The sequence below is a fragment of the Amblyomma americanum genome, chromosome 5 (genome assembly GCF_052857255.1).
Source record: "Amblyomma americanum isolate KBUSLIRL-KWMA chromosome 5, ASM5285725v1, whole genome shotgun sequence".
NCBI classification, from domain to species: domain Eukaryota; kingdom Metazoa; phylum Arthropoda; class Arachnida; order Ixodida; family Ixodidae; genus Amblyomma; species Amblyomma americanum.
In genome coordinates this window covers 127,059,796-127,085,981 of record NC_135501.1, presented here as the reverse complement: position 1 = coordinate 127,085,981, position 26,186 = coordinate 127,059,796, and the positions used below count along the sequence as shown (strand labels likewise).

The following is a 26,186-nucleotide window of genomic DNA, read 5'->3' as shown; positions in this document are numbered from 1 at the left end:
GGTCGTCATCATGCATTTTAGCCAGAGCTCAGTAATGATAATAATAATAATGTAGGGTTTATTCTTTTTCACGGCAGGAAAAGGGGGCTGGTGCAAAAAAGTTGCTTTGATGAGCAGCTTGATAGAGCACCTGCTCCCATGTTCGACAGCAGCAGACGGCAATGCCATATTTTGTCAAACCATAGCTTACATATATAGACATATACAAATTTCCAGTTTCACTGGAGCGCTAAAATGCACACATGCACGCACACAACATTGGTACATGAGTCTTATTCAATTCATGAATTCCTTCAGGCAGCAGTTCATTTCGTTCTTCTGCCAAAGCGTTAATCTGCAAGCTCCTAATGCTGTATGAGCCACGTAACCGTGTCGTTGACCGAGGCGTACCGCAGTCTAATGACCGATGTGCTGCATTCAGGTGCAGGACGTCGGGGAGGAGCTGATCCGGCGGGGCTTCAACTACCAGGGCAAGGACTGCCTGACGTCGGGCATCACGGGTGAGCCCCTCTCGGCCTACATCTACATGGGGCCCATCTACTACCAGAAGCTCAAGCACATGGTCATGGACAAGGTGCACGCCCGCGCCCGGGGGCCCCGTGCGGTGCTCACCCGGCAGCCCACCGAGGGGCGCTCACGCGACGGCGGACTCCGGCTTGGAGAGATGGAGCGTGACTGCCTCATCGGACATGGCGCCAGCATGCTGCTACTCGAACGACTCATGCTCTCCAGTGACGCCTGCGAGGTGAGAAAAAGTAGTTGGAAGCGGGCACCCCATTTTGTGGTGCTGATCTGCAGTCTTTTGTTTAAAAGAAATGTTCTTTCACTGGGGCTGTGCAAATATGCGAAACATCGAATACGGTGTAATCTTGGTCATACAATTCTCACGCGGTCGTGAAAAAATTCATATCATCCAAAAATTTTGTATCATCCAAACTAAAAAAATTTGTATGCTGGAGCATGAAAGATGCATCACGCAGATCTGTTTACGGCTGACCGGATTTATATTTATGTGCATAATTTGCACCCTCGCGTAATTTGCACACCCTTCACTTATCACCCGGGTTGATAAAAAAATTTTTTACTTGCATATTATATGCACCGTGCTGCGCTGGACCACTATCATGCATGCGGGCTCTAATCTATGGCTCTACCCAGTAGCATTCGTCTTTTCCGCGTGTTTGTTCGGAAGGCTTTTTGAATCTTTTGTGCACTGGGCATTCTTGGTGGCGTCGGGGGCCACTGTTACAATCGCGGCGGCACCCGTGGCATCGCCACTCCGAACGGCCGGCAGCACTTCTGGGGAGGATCGGCAGCTGATAGAAGAGCTGACACCACTGTTTGTTTGGCTGATGCATGGGACTCGACTGCTGGCTACGCTTTTCTTGGTGGCTCTGACGGCTTGTGTTTGGTTATTCGGTCGTGTCATGCGATGGGATATCACAACTACAGGGCAAGTTTCAAACTGCTTGTCATCGCCTTATCATGGTGCGGAGCGGCGATGCCAGCGAGAATAACTGCGTGCGCACAAGTTTGCCCATAGACGACAATCGTTGTGTCGGAAAACTTGTGCACACGTGGCTTTTTTCGCTGGCTTTGCCGCTCCGCACCATAAGGCGCTGACAAGCAGTTTGGCCGACGCTCGTGCGATACTGCTGAAGAATTGGCCGGGTGTACATTTTGTGTGTGGTGTGATAATTTATTTATTGATTTGCGGTTGCTTTCCCGGATTAAGTTACGAAAGCAAACTTACGGAATCCGGAACTACCCAACAATTGGCTGGGCCGCAAGCGATGGCGCTGTTTTAGTGTCTCATTGAGCTTCGTGCATGCACTTTCATGCCATCCTGCAAAGGGGGGAGGGGGAAGGGGGTGGGTGGTTCGCGGCCTTTCACAACCAGTGTGGCGTGCGGGTCGAAGTGCTGACGTATACGCAGCAACATGCACCATACCTATATTGCGCGTTATGACCTTTGTGGAGTTTTTTTAAGTCGCACTTGCGAAATCCCCGTGTAATTTGCACAGCCCGTTCTTGGAGCCCTAATTTCTGAATAAAAGTGCACAAATTATGCATGTAAATACAGTTTTTACAGCCACACAGCTTGTTACTTATAGTGCGTATGGCATTACTGGCGATCGCGGTGTTGGCGATCTGTGGGCTGCACTTAGCGTGTAAGTGTGCAGTCGTGGCTCGCATGTCCGTATCATCCTTAGTGGTGCAGAAGAGAGCTCGGAACATCCAAAATTTCACACATTGTACACAGTGCACTCTGGCCGGAAAATTTTGCACATTTGTGTCATTGCGAAATTCATATCACCTATTTTCATATGACCAAGATTCTTCTCTAGTTGGTGAGTGGCATTTACTGTTCAGTTCAGTTACACCTCACTTACAATATTTAAGTCGCCTCAACATTCAGAAGTTGAGAATTTCTTATTCATCTAAACTCGCAGCGAAGCATAGCGACATTTCCAAATGGATCTCGCACTTTCAACCAGAGTTAAGTTGCTCTTTCCTCATAGGCCTGACGCGTTGATGGTCGTCACGAGCTGCTGCGGCGCTGCATTTGCCTGCTTGTGGGTTGGAAAGCAAAGTGCAGCACCACGTGGCACATCATTGTGTTGTGTCACGACACAGTCCACAACTGGCTGTGAGCGTGACGGGCAGCGATCCTCTGGTTTAAATCACTACGATAAGAGATGCTCCACATGGAAGCAGCCCTGCTTGTGGAAGATAGCGGGAGGGGCGAAGTTGCGGCCCACATGCGCTTCTAGGGTTGTTACACGGTGACTGCTTTGGTCATTTTTAGTTTTCTTCCGTTCGAATCAAGAAACTGCATGTCTTAGGCACGGGGTGAGGGGCACAGAGGAACACATTTTGCAGCGCATGCCCTTCTGACTGGCTCAGATCACTGCAGCCTTTACAGTGCTGAAAAAAAATTTTGAGATGGAGCATAGTAGGCCTTACACGTACATAATTATGCTGATGATGTTTTAAAAAGAAATTTGTTTTCAGTATTTCTGTTCCTTTCCTTAGCTATATTTTGTGGCAAAGCATTGAATTTTGGTTTGAAATATACCTAGAGTGATATTCGAAACTAATCGATTAGTTTGCAGTTTGCAATTTGTTGTTGCTATTCACGTTTGCTTCGCAGACAAAGATTTGATGTTTGCACACCTCTGGTTTTGACATTGCAAATCACATAAATTCCAAGTTGTGAGGTTATGCATAAGATTCCTGATATTCAGCGAAATAGAAGCACAGTTGACTCTCATTAAGACGAATTTGCAGATGAGACGAGCAATCTAGGATATTTGGTTGGCTTCTCTTAGGCTTGGTTTAAAAAAAAAAGATCTAGCAAAAAGCATTAGTATGTATCCTACGGTTTCAACGAACTTTCCCAACTAGTGCATACCACACGATTACTCCGTCAGCGCTATCCCGTAGCGTTGGTCCAGCACTTTTGTGGAAAACAAGCTAGAAAAAACAAACACTTTCCCACAAGGGAGCGAGACCCCATGGGGAAGTTCCCCTGCACATCCACTTGAATATGCAGTGAAGCTCTCATGCTGGAAAGCGATTCTGTGTTCGTTGTTTCCTGCAGGTGCTTTGGTAGGGAGGGCACCATCACGCCTTCGTGCAAGTAGCACGGACATGTGAATGTGACACAACCACATTTCTGTGTCGCGTGCTCGTCACATGCTGCACATTACTCCTAGTGGATGAAAAGGCATGTAGGCACAGGATGCATCTGCTCGTTGACTTTGGGCTGAAGCAGTTTTTACAAACGGAGACTGTGTCGCAACAGGCATTTTCATAGCACAGAGATCTGACATGGCCGGATATCGGCACCACTTCTGCGCCACCTGCGGCGGACGAAAAGATGTGTGGTGCACCTGCTCGTGGAGTTGGTAACAGATGCACTGCGGAACAGATGAGATCAGATCCAGAGAGAGTAATAAAAAGAAGTGATTTCGGAGCATGTGCTTTGCCAAATATAAATTTCGCAAGTGGAGTCCCACTTGCAGAAGGGTGCACTCAGGTTGGAGTGTATTCACGGAATACACTTCGCTGGTTGAGTGCGTAACCTAGTTGGCAGCAGTTTCTAAGTCACAAAATGTAATGCATAAAAAATAGACAGAAATACATGTTTTGGCTGTTAAACAGCTTTGAAGAATTTATCTCTTTGAGCAAGAAGCAAAAATTGGAGAGGACACTTATACTCCGCCTTAGGTATAATATGTGGAATTGGTTACCGTATTTACTCGCATAATGCTCGCACCCCCCCCATTGGCTATCAAAAATTGGAAAATTTTTTTTCCCCGCATAATCATCGCACCCCCAAAATTACTGCCGCGAGCCGTCTGCTTGTCGTAGCGATCGCCATCTATTGACTGCGGCCACAACTAACTGCCATAGTTGGGCGCGCGTGCTACTAGGCGGCGGTACTGTGCTATCATCCGCTGCCACCGCCGCTACCGCTCATCCACTCACCATCGCTACGCCATTTTGCGAAGGTGTCTCCAGCTCTCCGGTGTCTCGTAGGCCTCGTTTGCCTTGTTTGCGTGTTGCACCGTGCTCTTTGTGCCGCTTCACCATGGGACGCTACGCAAGCTACACAGCTGCTTTTAAGCTAAAAGCTATTGAGTATGCGTTGGAACATGGCGACCGCGCCGCCAGCAGACACTTCGGCGTCAACGAGTTTTGCATCCGGTATTGGAGACGGCAGCATGACGAACTCCAGACGACTGGTAAGACGCGCCTGGCCTTCCGTGGACCGAAGACTGGGAAATTTCCTGCCGTCGAATCCTCTTTACTGGAATATATCAAGGCTCGACGAGTGGATGGGTGTGCTGTGTCGATTGATTTGATACGGAACCAGGCGCTCGTAATCGCAAGAAAGGAGGGCGTCCCGGTGCAAGACTTCCGCGCTAGTAAGTGTGGGCCACACGATTTATGCAGCGCAATGGACTCTCGCTCAGGAGGCGAACGACGTTTTGTCAGCGCCTGCCCGCAGCCTATGAAGAGAAAATAGTGGACTTCCATCGATTCGGTATCAGGATCCGGCTGGAGAAAATTTTCTTGCTCTCCCAGATAGGGAACGCGGACCAAACTCCGCTGAATTTCGATATGCCCAGCAGCAGGACAGTCGAACAGACAGGTGCTCGGACTGTGCATGTCAGGACTACAGGTGCCGAAAAACAGAGGTGCACGGTCATGCTAGGCGTGACGGCGGACGGGCGGAAGCTCCCACCGTACGTCATTTTCAAGCGGAAGACCCTCCCGAAAGGAAAGCTCCCCCCTGGTATACACGTGCGCGTCCAAGAAAAGGGGTGGATGACCGCGGACCTATGGTGGACTGGGTGAAGACTGTGTGGGGGCGGCGACCGGGAGCGCTTCTTTTTCCGTCGCTCCTCGTGCTTGATAGCTTTCGGGTCCATCTTCAAGAGTCGGTTCGGGCGAAGTTCAAGGAACTGCGCACGGACCTGGCTGTTATACCCGGCGGCCTCACATCAATGCTACAGCCTCTTGACGTATCTTTGAACAAAGTGTACAACAGCATAATCTTACCGGTACTCACCTACGGGGCAGAAACGGGGAGGCTAACGAAAAGAGTTCAGCTTAGGTTAAGGACAACGCAGCGAGCCATGGAAAGAAAAATGATAGGTGTAACGTTAAGAGATCGGAAGCGGGCAGAGTGGGTGAGGGAACAAACACGGGTTAATGACATCCTAGTCGAAATCAAGAGAAAGAAATGGGCTTGGGCAGGGCATGTAATGCGAAGGCAAGATAACCGCTGGTCCTTAAGGGTAACGGAGTGGGTTCCAAGAGAAAGTAAGCGTAGCAGGGGGCGGCAGAAGGTTAGGTGGGCGGATGAGATTAAGAAGTTTGCAGGCAAAGGGTGGATGCAGCTGGCAAAGGATAGGGTTAATTGGAGAGACATGGGAGAGGCCTTTGCCCTGCAGTGGGTGTAGTAAGGCTGACGATGATGATGATGAACATGCTCTGACGCCGGGCGGCAAGATCAAAAGACCGTCCGTGGAGCTGCTGTGCAGCTGGGTATCAGAGGCATGGGGGATGATTGATGTAAACATGGTGACCAGAAGCTTCAAGAAAACAGGAATTTCGAACGCCCTGGATGCGACCGGGGACCAACTGGTGTGGGACGACGAAGAAGCATCGGAAGATGAAGAAACCATCGATTCCAGTGTCGACATGGACTCTGATGAAGAGTAGAATTGCCTGCAGGACGTACGCAATGCGAGTGGTGACGGGGAGGTTGCGCGCGGCAAATAAAGTGCTTTAGCAGCTTGAGCTTACGTTCATCCTGTACTTTCATAACGAAGGTAAGTTACGCTTGAAAGTAATGTTTTCGTTATATTTACAATTGCGGACCTGACAATCCTGATCTTGCACCCATTCATCTTTGCATTTAACACTCCGAAACATTTGCTTGAAAATTTTCCTCGCATAATTATCGCACCCCCAAACTTCGCGTTGATTTTCAGGGAAAAAAAGTGCGAGGATTACGTGAGTAAATACGGTATTCTCAACTTTACATTCATAGATTGCTGGGAATCCTCATACTACTCCTGGAGCAGTGGCGCAGCAGTTAAGCAAAGTGTCACTGCTCTGCGATGGTAGGTGCTGCCACCGGTGGTGCTGGTGCGACCCAGGTTGCTCTTCCTGGGCGCCTTCTCACGGCCAGTCATTAATTTAACGTCCACCTGCCGTGGCGATCAGTTTGCTCGCAGTACGTTGCGCAGCTTGTGATGACGTCACAAGGTCACATGACCTAGGTAGCCCACCTAGGTGGCTTCTGCGGGAATTTTTCGCTCACAATGCCAGCCCCAGGTATTCTGCTGAACGCATCTCACACACCAGAGGAACGACAAATATTAATTATGTACACAACTCACAACGCTGCGCATGATGAAGCACTGTGGTGATGCCATACAGTTCGTGTTTGTGAGTCAGCTGGTGAGGTGAATACCGTATTTACTCACGTATAGCCCGCACCCCTAACTTTGAACTCCACGAAAAAAAAATCCTTGCATATAACCCGCACGTTTACCTGGGAAAAAAAAATGAGCGCTAGAAAGATACAACTGCACACTCAGTGATCATTTCGTTTTCAGAACATCTATCCAAACGACTTCACCCATGTCACTGGTTATCTGATTCTCAATCATCGCTGCTCTCACTGTTGCCATCCCAGGTTTCATCGCCACTCTCAGAGACGTAGTTGTCCTCTTTGGAACCATCCAAGCTGTTACTGATGGCGCATTTTTTAAAGCTTTTGCGCACCAAGTCGGTCGGTATCACTTTCCACGCATCCACGATCCACTGGCATAGCAATAGAATGTCGGGTCTTCACACGCGTCCCGTCAGTGTGAGGGCGCAGAAGCCGTCAGCCATCCACTGGGCATAGAGCCGCTTCACATGTGTCTTGAACGGCTTGTTCAGGCACACCCCGAGTGGCTGTTGCATGGATGTCATGCCGCCAGGTATTATAACGAGGTCGGAGCCGGTCTCGGCGAAGCGAGCCTTCACCGCATCAGTGCAGTGGCCTCGGAAGGAATCCAGTACAAGCATCGAAAATATGAGGGGACCAGCCTTCCACCCCCCTCCCCAGCACTTCCACTCCGCGGATGAAGCGTTCCTGCTCGCTAGTTGCGGAGGGGTTCGGGCTTGAGGGAACAAAGGGAAGGGACGACAAAGCATTAACACTCATATCCTATTTATTACACGTGCAATTAATACAGTGTGTGCCAGCTAGTTACAAAACATCGAGGCATTCCTCGGAAATAGAAGGCTACGTAAGAATGACTTCCGACTTACCGGCTGGGGCAGGGACGCGACTTCGGACATATCGGCGGCGAACATTTGTATGCGCCGACAATGGCGGCCGGGTTTTCCCGTGAGCGCTGCATTCTTGGGGGCAAGGCCATCCTCGAGCATTTGCTGGGGAAGGTGACGAGAGCGCGCGTTTGCTACGCTCGCTTCGCTGCCTGGAACCAGAAGTCCAGTGGCAAGGCACGATGGATCTCTGTGTGCCTGCCCCGGAATGTGATGAGAGCATGCGGCTGCAACTGCTGACGACGCTGGCCGGATCCCGAAGAGACCCTCTTCGGTTCCGCAGAATTCCGTGTAACCTGTGAGGTGGCGCTCCCGTTACTGTTTCCCTTTCCCCATGAGGGAGACTTCCCTCTTCACCCAGCCGGTGCTGTCCTGACACACGATGGTGAGGATGGGCCGCGTTGAAATGGAGGGGTGAAACAGGTTCTCCACACCTTTTTGGGCCACTTCTGATAAGATGAAAAATTCTCTTAATTCATTCAAGTTCGTACCATTTAACATCGTGCTAATCTCAGTGCAGTAGAAACTCTTCAATTTGAATTCTCTTAATACTTCGCACCTGCGGTTTGTTTGAACAGATGCCTTGTCAACATCGCAAGTTAATGGAAGCCTGATCTGGTTTGATCAAATTTTTAATTTGTAATGATTGAGAGTAGACTGTATTATATGACATTTTTGGCATGTAAAGGGTGTAAAGCTCTTCTTGTCAACAGAGCTTCTTCCTTTAACGCTCTGCCATCTGATCACAATGAATGACTGTGGAACCCCTCTCTTAGGTGGACGTGTGCAGGACATGCGGCCTGCTGGGCTACTCGAGGTGGTGTCACTTCTGCCGCTCGTCGAGCACCATCGCCACGCTACGCATCCCGTACGCATGCAAGCTGCTCTTCCAGGAGCTGCTCTCCATGAACATCATCCCCCGGCTAGAGCTCAAGAGTCACTGCAGTGACCGCCAGCTGGCCACCGTCACCCATTGAACAGCGCCGCCTGCAGGTGGCGTGTGAATGCGGCCAGGTAAATGAAGCTAGCGATGAGTATGCCTGCACAGGCTGGGCTCACATCAGAGTTGGTTTGTGAATTGCTTAGCTGTCTAGTGAATGCAGTGCACATGTGCAAGTCAGATACTTTCCCTTTGGAATAGTACTTCTCATCTGGGCCTATTGGCAAATGTGAAACCCTAATAGAAAAAAAAAAATGGAGTGGTGAGACATCAGTGAGAGCAGTGCCTTGTATTTTCAATTCACGTTAGTATCCCCTTTTTCTGTGTGTTTGCTTCCAATGAATGTTGTGTGTCCTCTTTGTTGCATTCATTGCTTTACCTTTGCTTGTGATTTGAAGACTTCTAAAAAATCGTGCCTATGTGCCTGGTAGGCCCACACTAATGCTTCTCTTTTTTCCTGTGTTCATCTTTAGTTCTGTTTGGTGGATGGGCAGATGCTGGCACTAACGTGCGATTCGCCTTCTCGTTGTTTGGTCGCGGTTTTTGTCTCTTTTGTCTTGTGTGGCACGCATCAGGCTGCGAGGAACATGCATTGCGGTGCAGTAGTGCACAACTAATTCATGGCATGGCTCTCACACTGTTGTACAGTGGCTTGGTTTTGCTATCGGTTATGTGAGGTGTGGGGCAGACATGCAAATGGACACTGCTAAAGCTTGGCTCCAACTCAAGTGCAAGCTAATGTTATCACTTGCATATGGAATTCATAATTTTGAAGCCGGTTTTTTTAAGCAAAGCGATTTTATTGAAGTTCCAACTCGAGTACAAGATAATATTGTGAGCACTTTATGCGCTTTCGTCGTCGTCGCCTCTCTGGCTGCGACTTCATCCTCTTTTCATGCACTGTACATTCTCATCGTCATTGCTTGGTGCTGTTCGCTGGGAGCACGTCTTTGCCAGCGGGCTGGAATAAACGTCTCCCTTGAAGTCTTCCCTTACAATGTTATCACTTGGATGTGGTGGAATTCATGATTTTGAAGCTGGTTTCTTAAGTAAAGTGATTTTATTGAAGTTCACGATTTTTTCCGGCTGTTCGATTCGGACATTTTTCGAGTCCTGCCGAGTCCAAAAATCGTAATTGTATTTGGGCATTTTTGAAGTGAAAAACTTCACTACGCTAGGTAAAGCAGTTGTCGCATATGCCGGAGAATGACCTTGAACAACCTTCAGCTTAACCACGTTAGTCGTGTATGATCATATGTGGTGCAGCTAAGGTGTCGAACCCTTGACCCATGACCTTTAATTGACCTTTGACATTGGGTGACCGTTCGGGTGGCCTTTGGCGTTACGAACATCCGATGGGGTGATGTGAAGCCATTTGGTGACACCCGATGGGGGTGTTGTAAGACCATGTGATACCACGTCATGGCCACATGGTCGTGTGGGTATACATAGAACGGCTGTCGCGAGCGTGTAGCGGAGCTGCCTGGGATGAGCTTCAGATGCTTAGCAAGCGTCCTTGCTTTTCGGTGAATTGCAGGGTTAGCCAAGTTAAGCAACTGCAAATTTTTTGAGGGGTTGTGTGTCTCCAGGCTCTTTTTTTTTTTGCATTATTTTAAGCGGGAAGAGATGCAAGGCGAGACATGAGTGTTGGGGTTCTTGAACACTAAAAAGGTTGAGACCCCCTGTAATAGACTATAGATTGCCTCTGGAAGCAGCTTAACTGAAGTACAATTCAGAAACTGGACTAAATTCGCTTCAAAAAGGCCTTCAGAGTTAACTACCCGTACCACTCAGATCAGAGTTTTTCTTATGGGTGAGGCTGAATGGTACCTGTCAACACTGGAGCCCAGAACACAAGTCGAGGCTGCTGTATCAAAGGCTACAACCCTAGCTGCGCCATGCTGCTCTGAACCCATTGTACGACTGGAGTCAAATGTAAGTGGAGCATAGTGTAGTTGTGTGGCTGTGGTGGCAATGTGTAAATATATAGCTACGACATACTGGTGCTGAAACATAGCCGTGGAACGTGTGCACAGTATGCACAGTGTGCACAGTAACAGTATGCCAATCAGCACCTGATGAAGTGAACTCAAGCCCACCATGTCGCTTTTCCATCGCAAACGCGAGTGTTCGTGTAGTTGTGCATGTGCGCATCGTCCAAGATAAAAACGATAAATGCGGCTGGCTCCGCTGCATTCAACGCCGATTTTGGGCAAGATAGCAAGAGTTGCGGACTGGCCTGGCTTGCTGCACAGACGCTTGTGCCAGCCTCACCCGTACTACCCCAAATGGCGTGGCAGGCAGCATGCTCGCCAATGTGATTGTCATTGTATTTCTGTCTGCATTGGTATGTGCTCTACATCTGCCATCTGGGTGGTGGCCACTTTTATCCACGTGCTCTGATGCGTGCTTCGTTACATGTTCCACTCAACCACTTGAGCTTGTATGAGCCAACAAGGAAATTGTGTTGCATTGAAAACACGGCGCTGTTTACTTCGTTATATTGAAGCAAAAAATATGTGGTGTTCTATGGGCACAAAGTGTGAGAACTAAAATACTTCATTATAAATTGGAACAGTACAAACCCAGCAGTAGATGTAGCATTCAAGCGATAAGGTTGTGGGTTCTTCTTGCACAATTGCCTCTCCACTTTCGAACATATGGCACTCACGGTATAATTCTGCTGATGTGGTCGGGTACGACACTGGTATGCACACTCAAGGTTAGGCTACAGCAAAATAAATATAAAAGGCTTTCAAAGTAGAAGGCAAGGCAGCCCTTGCTGTAGCTCAGTTGGGCCAGAGTAGTGGTGCTGAATCTTTTTAGCATCAGGGATCTCCAACAGCTTTCAAAAGGCCCTGAAAAGCCCCAGGCGCCTTCACGCCTAATATGGATGCAAAGAAGAAATGCCTCTGCACAACCTGTAAGCAAAAGTGTCCAATTTCAATAGTACTGGCTGGCTATACAGTCGAACAATCTGCTATGAGCAAACTGTAGTGCAGTCAGTCCCAAAGTGGTGGCAATGATTCTAATGAATTTTTCTCGTACCTCTGGTCCATGAGCGCCACACTTTGTGAATAAAGTCTGTAATGCATGCTAAGGGTGACATTTTTTAAGAGTTAATCCCATCATTAAGCGAATAAAAAAAGTGGTCTGGCATATGCACGAATATTGGTGCTCAGGGAACCCAAAAAGCAATCTAAGGAACCCTGAGGGTTCCACAGAACCCTGTGTGAGGGCCCTTGGTCCAGAGCAATATGCCTAATATGTATTCGGATGTTGCAGGTTTGGTTCCCGCTGATGGCATCCTGTCTAATTTCTGTGTAAAATGATCATAACTTGATTGGTTTCCTTTCCTAAACAAAAGAATTATTCCACTATGCTTTCCTTCTGTTTGTAGACTGTTTGCTTGTTTTGTACACAAACTATGTTGTGCACTGCTGCTAAACGTCCGACTGCTAAACATCATGACCTGCTTTGGTAACAGGATAGCCCAGTAATTTGTCCCTCTTTTTTTTCCAGGGCAATGCCGTACCGACCTTGGCGTCTCATCAGACTGCAATGGGCTTGCATTTTTTCAGGTTTTCGAGAGCATAAGTTATCGTCATCATCATGACATAGACATTTCACTGCCCAGCTGAGTAATACCATTCATTCTGGCCAAGAAGTTTTGATCTTGCTTCGATTCTTGCTGAGGCTTTTCAACTCAATGAGATAATGATGCCTTGGAGTGCAGCTCAAGTGTTTGTGCTGAACAGATTACGTATGTGCGTGGTATGTTGTCAAGTGCTTGTGAGAAGGTGTCAGCCAGAGGCACGACACCGTCACACTGATAGACCTCAGTGTGGAGTTCTGGGTTCAAATATGACTCTTAGATACTGGAACTATAGTCCAGAAATCTGATTACTTGTGCGTGAAGTGCATTTTTCGTTTGGCCATGTTTATGTGACGGACGCCATGTCGCATATGCTTTAAGTTTGATGAATGGAAAGAAGACATCTTCAAATACAAGCACTCACTGATTTGCGCTTGCGAAATGTACAGTAAGTTTGCTTAAACTTCGAACTAATAAAACTGCATTTCAACTTATGCTGGTGTCATTTATTGTGCAGTCACATCATCACTAATGCTGGGCACATTAGCGATGGCATTGGGGTTGTCCATGCAGAGCATATTGTTTGGATTTGTTATGTTGCCCATGTCATGAATTATGAAATGCACTAACACACAGCCTATGGAATCTGTAGTTGTGCCCATAAGCTTGGACTATGTTGCATTGATTCACGCGTTATGCAGCAATGACATGTTCATTCTTTTCTTTAGCTTTGTTTAGTAAGCATTCGACACGGATGTACTTTTAGCTGTTTTATGATCTTTGACATACAAAGAATACTTCCACGCTGCGAATCATTAACCTTGGGTGTGTTGACCATGGTGATGTTTATTGTGGGTAAGAGTTCAAGTTGTGCCACCCTAATGAGCCCAGTGTATCGCCACTGTTCTGGAAGGGGCTTATTCATTAGAGGGACCAACCACTGACGGAATCTTGTCACGAGATTATGGCAGAAACAAAGATTGTGCCCTATACTGTAAGAACTTAGGCCTGCAGTTTCAAAGAAACGAGATTTGTAATTTTAATTTGGCTTTGAAAATCACAGAAAACAAGCACAACCTTGTGGTGTAATCCTGCCATTATCAGTGTGTCCCACCATGTGACCACATCTTGGTAAAATATCACTGGTTTGTTCTATATGCACAGTGTTTTTCTTTCAGAGATCTTTGTCATGTTTAATAATAGTTTAAGCTCTCTCCATTATGGCCTTTGATGAAAAATGCTCCTTTCGCATCACCGGTGATGTGCTTTTAGCTTTTGCAACTGAATGGTGCTGCAGTGTTTTGCGTATCATGAAGCGGCAACCACGGTCCACTAAAATTTGCATTGACGAGGCGTACATCACTGTGCCATAGCAGCTTAGGGTGTCAAAGCTTAAGTGAACGCTACTATGTACTTGAATTGTCTAATTACTGTCTGGCAGGCGAGATCTATATTTGTTCTTGGTACATCACCATCACACACTCTGATCATGTTTTCCAGCATTAGTATACATAAAAACATATGCATGTACTGATAAAAAAATTCTTAGTAAAAATCTACACAGTTTCTAACAAAACCATTGCAGAATCAAGCATCTTAGATGGCAAGCTTTCTGTTGCGAGAAAAATTCATTGTTCGATCATTTTAAGTATATGCTGCAACAGCGAGAGGGTGGCAGATTTTTGTAGATCATGAACATAATTTTGTGGTCCTCTGCACGCTTCTTCCTGCAGTTTTCTTGATGTGAACAGTGCAAAAGAGATGGTGGCGGAGAACAGGAAATACAGGTCAGGGACTGTCTGCTGTGTTCCTTATACTCGTCCATTGTCCGTTTCATGTTGTTCACATCAAAATATGTGCTGCCAGCTGGCCAAATCTTCTGCCTCAATGTTTTCCCTTCTCATTCAGTTCTTGCCTGCTGGCCAGGTCTTTCTTGAGCAGTGACACCTGCAGCAGTCGTGCTTTTGTCTTATGCATCATTTTTTTAGCTGAGATCTTTGCAGTTTTCAGCACTCCTTAATAGTACTATTTTTATGACAGTGGCACGTCATAAATGTGAAACATACATTTTAATTTTACTCCCCACTAATTATGAGACTAGGCACTCCATCAGTGAGGCACAGTTAGGGAGGGGTAAAAGTTGCTGCTTTTGTGCACTAAAGGCAGTGCTTTGCACATGTCAAAGCCACAAGCTTGCTCGGGGCTTATTGCCTTACTTGGGAAGTTATGAAAAGGGTGAGAAGTGCAAAGAAAAGATACAAAGACTAAGAAATGAACAGAACAAGATCTTATACTGTCCACTTCTGTCTACCCTTGTTCCCTTTGTTGAAACTGAAATCAGTTGCGCGACTTCCACAACTTTCCACTGTGAGTGCACCCTTAGTGTTATGATCTGCATTTTGCCAGAAGAATGGAAAGTTTTTGCCGCAATGTGACTTTCATAAAATATATCTGCTCACCCAGACAAGAAGGCAAAACGCGTAGCAGACACAAAAGTAAGCAACATTCTTGTTTATTTTTGCTCTGGAAATTGATAGAAAACAAAATAAACATCAGCATGGAACATGTGGAAAGACTATCTCTCACAGCAGTATCTGAAATTTCATCAAAAGATGGCAACACAACCAACCTAGACAGTTCAACAATAATGGACTGTGCTCTTCTGTAATCCACCATTGCATCGATTGGAAAATCAGTTTTTTAAGAACGCAAGCAGAAAATGGGCATGCAAATAATGGCAGCACTGGTACAACAGGGCACACTAGTTTGTTTTTTTCGACTAATAAACATAATAGGAAAAAGTGTGGGTTTGGGCGAGGTAGTAATCGACTTTGAAGTTTTGCACAGAGCAAAAACCCCAAGAAACAGTAGTGGCAATTACATGCATACCAACATGAGGCTCTGGCCTTTGCCTAGAATTTACTTCCAGGTAAGAAGTATATAAATGCAGCTAGCATAATACAAACACAACCAAGGCAGGAACACAAGGCACCAGAGCCTTTGCCAATAGGCAGCAAGATATCGTGTTTACCCAACCATAATTTTAATGCAACACTTGCGTTTGCCAGCAGGGAAGAGAGGGACTGAATTATTAGGTATTGTTGAATTCAGTTTTATCATGAAGGATGACTTTTCACTTCTAATGTGTTATCAAAAATCTTATCCATCAGTAAAATGCTGAACTTTATCACATTCTAAAATCTTGTTTTGCTTTTGAGTCAGAGGCTGACACTTTGTGTTCATGTATTTTTCTCCTCATTTTTGTGCTATATTATGTTCTGTGCAATTTTATGGACAATGGCACAGTACTTGTTTGCAGCCATCTGCAGGCATGATAGAACTGAGTATCCTGCTTGGTTCTACCAAAACTGCACAGTCAAAACTAAAACGGAACAATTCATCACCTTTTTACCTGCTCACATATAATGTTTCTTGAAGGGAGGTTGTTAGTCCAAAAGTGGTCTGTAAGCATCATCGACTTTTAGCAGAAAAACAATCACAAGATGGAGATTGCATGTTTTGCATTGCATGTTTCTGAGCTAGATATTAGCTATGTACTTTCAATAACTACCCCAGTTTGCTCTCCTCTTGATGGCTGGGGCAAGTCGTTCACAAAGATAGCAGCAGTGTTTCTAGGCTGCGTTTGTGTTTCACATTTAAGATGTCACAGTTTCTGCCCGTTTATGATGTTATCTTAGTGGCGTAACATTCTTTCGCCGCAGCACCATTTTTTTTCTGCCACTGTTCTCTGCAAGTTTTTCTCGGTAGCATCAGCTTGAAGGCATTTTACGCTACAGTGTTGAATTTTTCTAACTTATTCTCACCATAAATCATGAAAGCAGTTTTTCATTTCCCACACCAATCAGCAGTATGCCACTGCTTTATCAGAGGAATATCTGTGCTTAAACTATTATTATAATAGTTCTGTATATTGAAAATAAATGCATAATGTGAGTTACATTTATGAGGTGTAGCAAAAAAAGGACTCGCACCTGTTCTATCGCAGTTTTAAACATGGCTTCACTTGGGGGATAGATTGCAAGCAAAATAAGGAAAATACCTGAAGTAACAACCTGGACTTTGCCTTCTCGAGTACGATACTTAGTAAAAGCACAAGATCTTTTGTTGCAGTGTAAAATGAGGTCACATTACGATTCTCTGATCACTGTTTGACTGTATTAAAAAAAATCGATCTTTAAAGTAAGCATGCTTTTCAGGGCATTAGACACACCATCTTCACATTTTTTCTGTCCTATTAAGTACAGCAACAGAAATACAAACTTGAAAACATCTGGCCTCCATGGCAAATCACATTCTGAACAAAAACTGCTATAATGCAAAAGTTGACAGCAACAATAACCGGCCTGGATGGCTGCACCTATAACTGTCCGCTTTCTCAAGCTACACATCAAATGTCAGCAGTTTTCCCCAGTCCTGATATGTGCGAGAGTATAGTTTGTCAATGATATTCACAGTCATCATCATTACTACGTCATCACTGGTTTGCAGTCTGGCCTGCTACAATCAATGCAGCCAAATAAAGTGCTACCCTTTCTTTGTCCTGTTTCCCCAACAACCCTCATCCCCTGAGGTGCGAGAATTGCTGCTCCCTGTCAATGGGCGGCAGCACCATCGGTCTGTGGAACCTGGGGAGCAAAACGCAGGCTCATGCTGTTGGCACTTCCAGGCTCAAGGGCAAACCCGTTGTTGGTGTAGAACTTGACCACAGTGTCCTTGCAGTCAAGCGTGAGCCGATAGCAGCCTAGCCGCTTTCCAAGCCGCACCAGCGTCTGGATCAGCCTACCAGTGAAATAAGAGGAAAAAAACATCTTTGACTGTCTTGTCTGCTTGCTCTACTATTTCAAATGAATGCTGGAAGTGAGAGAGCACGTTTGCATCGTTTAAAGATTCAAATATCCTTGAGAACAAATAAATTCAATCATTCATTACATCCATGAGTCTGCTGTTATGCTGTGGCATATATATTTGCCAAAATTCCACAGCTTGTGCAGCACACACTGCAGTGAGAATGCATTTCATCATCTGAAGCAGTGTCTCGTTTTTTATTTATTTCTTATTTCTTTATTTACCATGCACATCAAATATATCAACAAGAGGTACTAAGTGGATGGAAACATACGAAATTCAAAATTGTTTTTTCTTTTGCGTTCACAATGTGGACAGGACTGGTGTGGAGTACAGTAACTTATCTTTTGATCTGTCAACTCCCTTGCCTTCATGACAGTCCTACTGCGCTTTTAATTTTGTTCTCCCTTTGGAATGGAATCCAAATCTGGTGTGGAGTGACAGCTGCAATGCTTTCCTGTGCTCAATAATGGTGGTCAGTCCATGACGCTCTCAAAAACTCTGAAAGTATGCGCAGAACAGTAATAATTATGCTTTTGACCAAACGTTGCTGTGAGCTGGAGGCACATGAGCTCTCACTGGAAAGAGATATTCTTGGGGCTTGTGGCTCTCTGCTAAAAATGACTAAAATGGTTTTCCCTTCTCTTGACTGCCTTGTGCCCTTTGACTGTGGCTTCTCAAAACCAATTAGCTGCTCTTGTTTAGGTCTCAGTTATGTGCAAAGCTACTGCCTGCCCTCGGTAGGAAGCTGTAAGGCAATTGACAGGTGGTCTTCATACTACACAACATTTGCCTATATAGTGAAGGAATTTTCAATATTTAACCTCAGGGAAGCATAATGGCTTTGAAAAGGTTTTGAGGACACCATGTGTGCCTTACCAATCCTGCCTCACGTGCAGGCTGAAAAGAACACGCAGATTCATGCCAAGCTTATGGTAGGGCGAGGACGAATTGATCAATAACTCGCAGTGGGAACAGTGTTGGTCAAATGTTTAGGGGAACTCCCCCATGCGGAGTAAATTTGTAATGAGGGAGTAATTACTCATTGCCATCCACCCGAACGCAGCCATACAGCCCTACCACAAGCTTGCCGTCCCCGGTTAGCTCAATTGGTAGAGCGACTGTTCCGGTGAAGCGGTGGTCCTGAGTATGAATCCCAGACCAGGACGAATAAAGTTTCTGAGAAAGCTATATAGCTTTTCTTTATAGCCGTATGGCTGCATTCAGGTGGATGGCAATGAGTAATTTCTCCCTCATTAGTCCTTGCGTCTGCGCTGTTACCACAGTGGTGCATGCGTCAACAACAGCATCTTCAGAGTCTCATAGTGGGCGAAGCAAGCACGCGGCGCGAAGGAGGCCCAAGAGGCGCACGCGCAGTTCTGGTGGCATATGCTGAGCGATGGCACAACGCCGCGTGAGCTGTCGTCATTACGTGAAGCGCGCGCTGGCCGACACAGGTCCCGTAGCGCCATCTACCAGGCCAGCCAGTAACCAGTCAGTAACGCGTGTCGCCCTCCCCTCAAGGTCAAGCTTCACACAATTTTAAGGCGAAAGCCTTTAATGGTTCATGCCCGCGATCGCGTCCGTCCGTCCGTGCGCTGGAATCGTGCCAACTGTGGCCTCTCGTCCGCACAGCGGCGCAACGTCCTCCCCTCTTAGCGACCGGCGCGCTTGTGGGGGACGCAGCTGCGCATAGCAACCGTGACGTCACTCAGTAGCGGTAGAACGAGCGCGCAAGCGTCGGCGGTGGCAGCTGCGCCGCCGCTCCTTCGCCAGACGTCTCGTTGCAGTCGAGTGAATTGGGACGCATGGCTCGGAAGCGGCCCAGTGATTCCGCGCCAAGCGGTTCGGGGAAGCGGCAGCGGACGCCGGATTCCCCCAACACCAAACGCTAGAAGAACAAGGAGCGAATGCGCATGCGACGACTGAACATGTCACCAGATGCGAAAGCAAGGGGGGCAGAACGGAAAGGCCAACAGCGACTGATTAGATCGCCGGGTGCCAAAGGCAGGGAAGTAGAACGAAAGCGGCAGCAGCGACACGCGATATCTCCGAACAACAAAGTGAATGAATGGGTTGACCACAAGGCTTTCGGCAAGTACACTTGAGAATTTCCAAAGTGTCTTCGGTAATTTTTTCTGGCTGGGGTTGGATCCTGCTGAGTATTTTCGCACTAAAAACAGGGACATGCGTGTGCAAGACGAGGCGAGGCAGACGGCCCGGGGGCCGTATACTTTATTGTGGGGGTTACGTCCCACCGCAGGCCGTAGATTGAAGACTCCTGGCTTACAAAAGTGCGGCGGTTCCGTTCCGTCAGTTCCGTTCAGCGGTAGGCCTAGCGGTGCAGGCGTAAGTCGGACGGGAGCAGAGGCAGGGTGGTTCGAAGTCCGGTGTCACTGCTATTGTCAGTCGGAAGGCGCACGCATGCTTGTTGAACCCAGAGCTCCGTTTCTTTGATCGCAGCCCCATGTGCTAAGCCATGTCCGATTAAACAGCGGTGTCTGTGCGTGCGATTTTTAAGAATGCGACGCTAAGGCGCGTGCGATGTCAGTTTACAATAAAGATCCCCAGGTGGTCGAAATTATTCCGGAGCCCTCCACTACGGCACCCCTTTCTTCCTTTCCTCGCTTAGTCCCTCCTTTATCCCTTACGGCGCGGTTCAGGTGTCCGCCGATATGAGACAGATATTGAGCAATTTCCTTTCCCCCAAAACCAATTTCCAGTTCATCTGCCCGAACAGCGGGTGTCCTGCAAGCTCTGTGTTATGCATGAATGCGCGGGTCAGCATTGTCAATGTTCTGGCGAGAAAAAAATTTGCTGCGGTTTAACTACTGATGAACCTGGTTAGAGCGAAAGCTGTGGTGTGTCCGGCAAATAGACGCAGCTTGGCGTCTGTAACGTTGAGTGCGTTCCGCACACTGGATGGCAGCACGGTCACCCTGCTATCCTGGCTGTTGGCAGTTAAAGGTTGATCGCGAGAGTTTGGTCACCCGATGAACGCTGCGGCCTATTGCTGCAGTGTCGCGTGTCTGCCACAACGTTGTCAGTGCTAATGCATGCAGCCCACATCTCTCTCGTCACGGCCACGTGCCTCAAAGCGCGACTGAGGCGTCCACTGACCCAGAGAGCCAGTTGTGCGCTCTTTGTTTCCTCTAAATCATGGGAGTCTAGAACGTTGTCAACGCCAATCAACGCCGACGGCATATAGAAACAGAGGCGAGCGCTCGGTTTCGGCGGCGGCTAAATGACGTCATAGCTGTCACGTGCCTCAAGGTCGGTTCAAGATCAAACGCGCGCACACGGAGAAGAAGATACGAGGGGAGTACTAAACCTTTCGCTTTAAAAAATTCTAGCGGAACAACTGGGCCGTCCAGCAGACCGCGAGGCGACGGCGAGGCAACACCTCGACGTCCCATGTGGGAGGCCTAACGCCCCGTCGGCCAATGCTCTGCAGGACCAAACAGCTGGGCATTTCTGGTACAGCGGCGTTCAGGAATAATAATAATAATAATTGGTTTTTTGGGGGAAAGGAAATGGCGCAGTATCTGTCTCATACATCGTTGGACACCTGAACCGCGCCGTAAGGGAAGGGATAAAGGAGGGAGTGAAAGACGAAAGGAAGAATAGGTGCCGTATTGGAGGGCTCTGGAATAATTTCGGCCACCTGGGGATCTTTAACGTGCACTGACATCGCACAGCACACGGGCGCCTTAGCGTTTTTCCTCCATAAAAACGCAGCCGCCGCGGTCGGGTTCGAACCCGGGAACTCGTTCAGGAAGCGAGATTTGAAATTTACCGACGCCTGCACTAATTCCACCCGCCGCAGTGGCTCAGTGGTTAGGGCGCTCGGCTACTGATCCGGAGTTCCCGGGTTCGAACCCGACCGCGGCGGTTGCGTTTTTATGGATGAAAAAGCGCTCAGGCGCCCGTGTGCTGTGCGATGCAAGTGCACGTTAAGGATCCCCTGGCGGTCGAAATTACTCAGGAGCCCTCCACTACGGCACCTCTCTCTCCGTTTCTACTTTCACCCCCTCCTTTATCTCTTCCCTTACGACGCGGTTCAGGTGTCCAACAATATGAGACAGATACTGCACCATTTCCTTTCCCCAAAAACCAGTTATTATTATTATCACTAATTTCTCGATAGTGACGAAGTCGCTGCTCCGTCGGCTACGTCATCTGCAGGGATCGTACGTGACTGCCGGACGAAGCAGCAAATGCATCTGTTCCATGAGCGCACGTGAGTTTGTCGGTACTTTACGTCCTCCTTTGATGTCACAGCCCGCGAAAATCGAAACTATAGTAAAAAACTGCCCTGCACGCCTTCCACAGCAAAAAAAAAACTGCACCGATGCACAAAAAGCAGCAGGTTATACTCACAGCTTGCCTAGGTTGCGACCCCGGTAGTCACTGGAGACGACCACGTCCTCCACGTGACCTCTCTGCAACAGACGCGCATAGTTCGTCAGGTTCCGGACCAGCAGTCGGGGTCACTGCAGGCGCACACTGAGGCGTCACGACCCAAGGTGGTCGCCCCGCTTATATATACACACGTGAAACACTGCATAACCAGTGAATGGCCAGGCAGGAAAGGCATCATGCACGAACAATTTTAGAGCACAGCATGAAAAACAGCACCAAGTCAACGAGCGGCCTGTACACTAAAGCGCCAGTGCTATAGGGAGCGATGACGATGGCAACAGCTCGTTCTACTCGGTTATCGTACGGGGAAGGAAAATATAGATCAATGCGCTAGCATTAGTGCTTTCCCCCGAACGGAAGCTGGGCATTGTCGGCGATGGCCGTTTCGAAGCTTATTCCAAGCTTGTTGAGTATATGTGACCACAGCAACCTTATCGTTACCGCTGTTCCTAAAAGCATGCCCCCAGAGTATCATGTCGCTCGCCGCAAGGACAGGGCTAGGTCTCTGCGTATTTAACAGAAGTATTTAACAGATCAGACAGCTGTCTACGTCGACGCCGCCGAATACCCCAATCGCGATGCTTTTTCGCTCGCGGGTGTAAACTACTGTGGACGGCCGTTGGTTGCAAGCTCCATTCCCGTCGGATCCTCCGAAGAGGCTGAGGAGGCGGCCATAGCCTTGGCGATGGTCTCCACTTCTGCAGAAACCATCTTCAGCGACTCTAAATCTGCGATTCGTAATTTCGCCAAAGGCCTGGTCTCCCCCGTCACCCTATCTCTCATCCACTCCACCAAGGACCAACTCCTCCCGATCCAATTGATCTGGGTAAAATAAAGTTTATCCTCCTCCTTTCCTCCGGACGCACTCATCCCATCCAAGGAACGAGGCGGCCCACAATCATGCCCAGGGAATCGTCGACCGGGATGTGGTGTCACCCGTCCTGCGGACGGCGAGAGATCGTATGGTTACATTTCTTCACATAACCATGCATGCACTACCGCTTAGGTAGACTTCTATATCCCCACGCACATATTTTTCTAACCAAACCCCAAGAGGTTGCGTGGAGGCAGCTCCAAACGAACACCTTCCCCAACCCCGCGATATGTGCCTGCATGTATACCCCGGGGTCTACTCTCCCTCCTGTCCACTATGTGGCCAACGTGCCAGTCTATCCCACATACTCTGGGCTTGCCCTCAGGACTCCCCTCCTCGAGGTTTGCAGCTCTCGAATCTAGACCAGTGGGAGGCCGCATTGCTCATTTCCGACTCGGACACAGATCCGGGTTGTGACAAGAGCCATAGAAGTTGCCGAACGCCACGGGCTCATGGCCACTTGATGGGGCTATAACCCCGCACCATCTGCTACTTTTGACGACTAAAATAAAGTTTATCCTCCTCCTCCTCCTTTCCTCCGGACGGAGCAGCCGCTGACGCTTCAGATTGTGCGAGTGGCACGCCGTACCCCCTCTCAACTCTCCGCCACCGGTCTCCTTGCCTCTCCAACTATAATAATAATAATAATAATAATAATAATAATAATAATAATAATTGGTTTGGGGGGGAAAGTAAATGGCGCAGTATCTGTCTCATATATCGTTGGACACCTGAACCGCGCCGTAAAGGAAGGGTAAAGGAGGGAGTGAAAGAAGAAAGGAAGAGAGAGGTGCCGTAGTGGAGGGCTCCGGAATAATTTCGACCACCTGGGGATCTTTAACGTGCACTGACATCGCACAGCACACGGGCGCCTTAGCGTTTTTCCTCCATAAAAACGCAGCCGCCGCGGTCGGGTTCGAGCCCGGGAACTCCGGATCAGTAGTCGAACGCCCTAACCACTGAGCCACCGCAAATTGGTTTCGGGGGAAAGCAAATGGCGCAGTATCTGTCTCACATATCGGCTGACACCTGAACCGCGCCGTAAGGGAAGAGATAAAGGAGGGAGTGAAAGAAGAAAGGAAGAAAGAAATGCCGTAGTGGAGGTCCCGTAATAATTTCGACCTCCTGGGGATCTTTAACGTGCACTGACACCGCACAGCACACGGGCGCCTTGGCGTTTCGCCTCCATCAAAATGCAGCCGCAGCGGTCGGGTTCGAACCCGGCAACTCCGGATCAGTAGCCAAGCGCACTAATAACTGATCCAGCGCGGCGGGTCCAACTATCTCCCTCTCTCGTTCTCTGTAGAGTGAAGAGGGGATTTCCCTCTGTCCAATTTGCCTTTTGCGTACCGAGGCTTCATGCGCCAACGCTGGGCACTTTTTGCGATCATGGGCGTTCTAACGCTGACGAATTGAAAAGATCTGAAGATGTTGAAATGAAGGAAGGACGCCACACAGCTATATTTTTCCAAACTAAATTGATCATGGACGGATATGGGGGGGGGGGGGGGGGGTGGAAGGAGGGAAGGCGGGGTCGCTTTGCGAGAAGTGTATTCGATGGGAAAACCATGAGAAACCACGTTTTTGCAGTGGCCAAAGGCAAAAAAAAAAAAAACACTGCGCAAAAGGGCTACTGACCCAGAATGCTAATGGGTGATATGTTGTTTTGGCATTCTTACCACCAGATAGTCATGCAGAGTGAACTGGATTCTCACGCTTCCCGTAACACGGGTGATAAAAGCAGAAGGCTCCGGAACTTTTCGGTGGCACTGTGCAGACCACAAAGAGCATACGAGACTGCTGAAGGCAACCAAAGAATGAGGCTTCACTCAGGTGAGGAAGGCAGGCAAGCAATTGAATGCACTGAATCCGCCACACCCTGCACCCACTACCGGGTGGTAGTGGTAGTGGTTTTATTAAAATAAAAGTAAAAAGGAAGGAAAAGATTTTTGCTAGCTCCGGCATCTGCCATCGATACTGAAGCACCTGAGCTGGGGCAGCGGAAATAAAGGATAGCAGGCAGAATGGAGAAATGAAATGAAAGAGGTACGGGGACAGGAAGAGAGGATAGGGGAAGTAATATGTACAAACTATTCACACAATAAGAAATATGGCGCCCGTGTGCTGTGCGATGTCAGTGCACGTTAAATATCCCCAGGTGGTCGAAATTATTCCGGAGCCCTCCACTACAACACCTCTTCTTCCTTTCTTCCTTCACTCCCTCCTTTATCCCTTCCCTTACGGCGCGATTCAGGTGTCCAACGATATATGAGACAGATACTGCGCCATTTCCTTCCCCCCCCCCCAAAAAAAAAAAAACAAGACAATTATTATAAGAAATGTGTCCAGGTTGTGCGCGTGATAAGTTCATTTTAGAGGAATTAAATCACACACGCGCACAGCACTGTGTTGGCTACAACTGGAGTGGGGCGTCCAGTTATTAATCGTTCAAGGTAGAACTCGCGGAGCGTTCGGTCACTGCGCGTAACTACCTGACGGAGAACAGACGGAACGTCAAGCCCGTGAGTTCGAGGAATGCTACCGGTGGCACAAAAAAAAAAAAAAACTCCCCGATGACTCCAGCAGCCAAGCGTCACATCTTGCTCATATCTGGCAAACATGCATCTGCTATAGGAAGTGTTCCGCGCAGTGTTCCTAAACACTTCACATCGGAAGTGTTTCGCGCAGTGTCACGTGACACAGCGGGAAGCTCGCTCACCGTGGCCAGTCCCCGGATGAACTTGAGCTCAGCGAAGAGCGTCGCCGAAGCGACCACCTTTCCCCGGTCGGCGTCCTCGATCACCGTGACGTAGTAGGTGCCCGCTGCGGCCTTCATCGCCCGGAACCTGTCTGGGCGAGCGCAAAACCAGAGGAGGGAGTGAATTTTGCGTGGGCTGCCCTCGCTTCAAACCTCTGCATGGCTCAACAGCGCTGCAGGACGCACTGTTCACCACATTGTGCTTTTCTCACGAACTAGCGGCTCATCAGCAACCATAGGGAGCGCGACACACAAAAGCGCGATTTGTTTGGCCAAAACTTGTCCTACAAGTAGTACGTTTCTCTACCTCTACCGCCGAGTTCACACTGCGGGCCGGGACACATTTCTCTTAATTCTTTGTTTTTAGTCCTGTAGATCGTCTGAATTGTTCACATTTGCGCACGCGAACATGCGGAACAAGTTCTACCCCTGTGGCGAGTACATCTGGATGCAAATTTGCTGAAGTCTGTACCATCGGCATTTGAACTGATACGACTGAGGCTGCCAACTGCGTCCGCTGGCATACTCCTGACAAGTGTGACTGGAATTGGCACATGCTGTCACGAGCAAGAAATGGCGAGAAAAAAAACAGGTCGACGAAAGGGAGACAACACTCGCGTGCGCACAAAAAAAAAAGCGAATGAATTTCACGAAAAAAAACATCATGCAGATCACGAAACACGACTGAAGAAAAACTGACAGACGATTACGATGTGTTCGGTATAGGCGAAATTTGAGCGCAGCGCTTCACAGGCGGCCTGTTACGCTGCTAGTCAGCCTGCGGGATCTTCCTGTGGCAAGCAAATTTCCAGGTACGTGGCTTTCGGTCTGCCACGGCGAGAGCGGAGGAATGGACAACGCCCATGATGCG

General features: G+C 48.2%; 2 protein-coding genes across 5 annotated transcripts in view; one reads left to right on the top strand and one right to left on the bottom strand.

The window, feature by feature from the left end:
- Polr3B (RNA polymerase III subunit RpIII128) overlaps nucleotides 1-15,783 on the top strand; it is a 29,510-nt gene extending 13,727 nt beyond the window's left edge. Inside the window, exons 5-7 of one of the 2 annotated variants that reach the window (XR_013314889.1) lie at nucleotides 422-745; nucleotides 8,637-9,578; nucleotides 9,838-15,783. Coding sequence is in view for 1 of the 2 variants with exons in the window: in XM_077665254.1 (XP_077521380.1) it covers nucleotides 422-745; nucleotides 8,637-8,837 (525 nt within the window). In the remaining variant the exon portion in view is untranslated. The remainder of the gene's footprint in view (nucleotides 1-421; nucleotides 746-8,636; nucleotides 9,579-9,837) is intronic. The other variant, XM_077665254.1, reaches the window with a different exon arrangement.
- Gnpnat (glucosamine 6-phosphate N-acetyltransferase) overlaps nucleotides 14,892-26,186 on the bottom strand; it is a 27,971-nt gene continuing 16,676 nt past the window's right edge. For all 3 annotated transcript variants that reach the window (XM_077665257.1, XM_077665256.1, XM_077665258.1), the window contains exons 4-6: nucleotides 25,277-25,407; nucleotides 21,642-21,703; nucleotides 14,892-17,195 (exon numbers count right to left, since the gene is read on the bottom strand). In XM_077665257.1, the coding sequence (XP_077521383.1) occupies nucleotides 17,009-17,195; nucleotides 21,642-21,703; nucleotides 25,277-25,407 (380 nt within the window). In that variant the 3' untranslated portion in view covers nucleotides 14,892-17,008. The remainder of the gene's footprint in view (nucleotides 17,196-21,641; nucleotides 21,704-25,276; nucleotides 25,408-26,186) is intronic.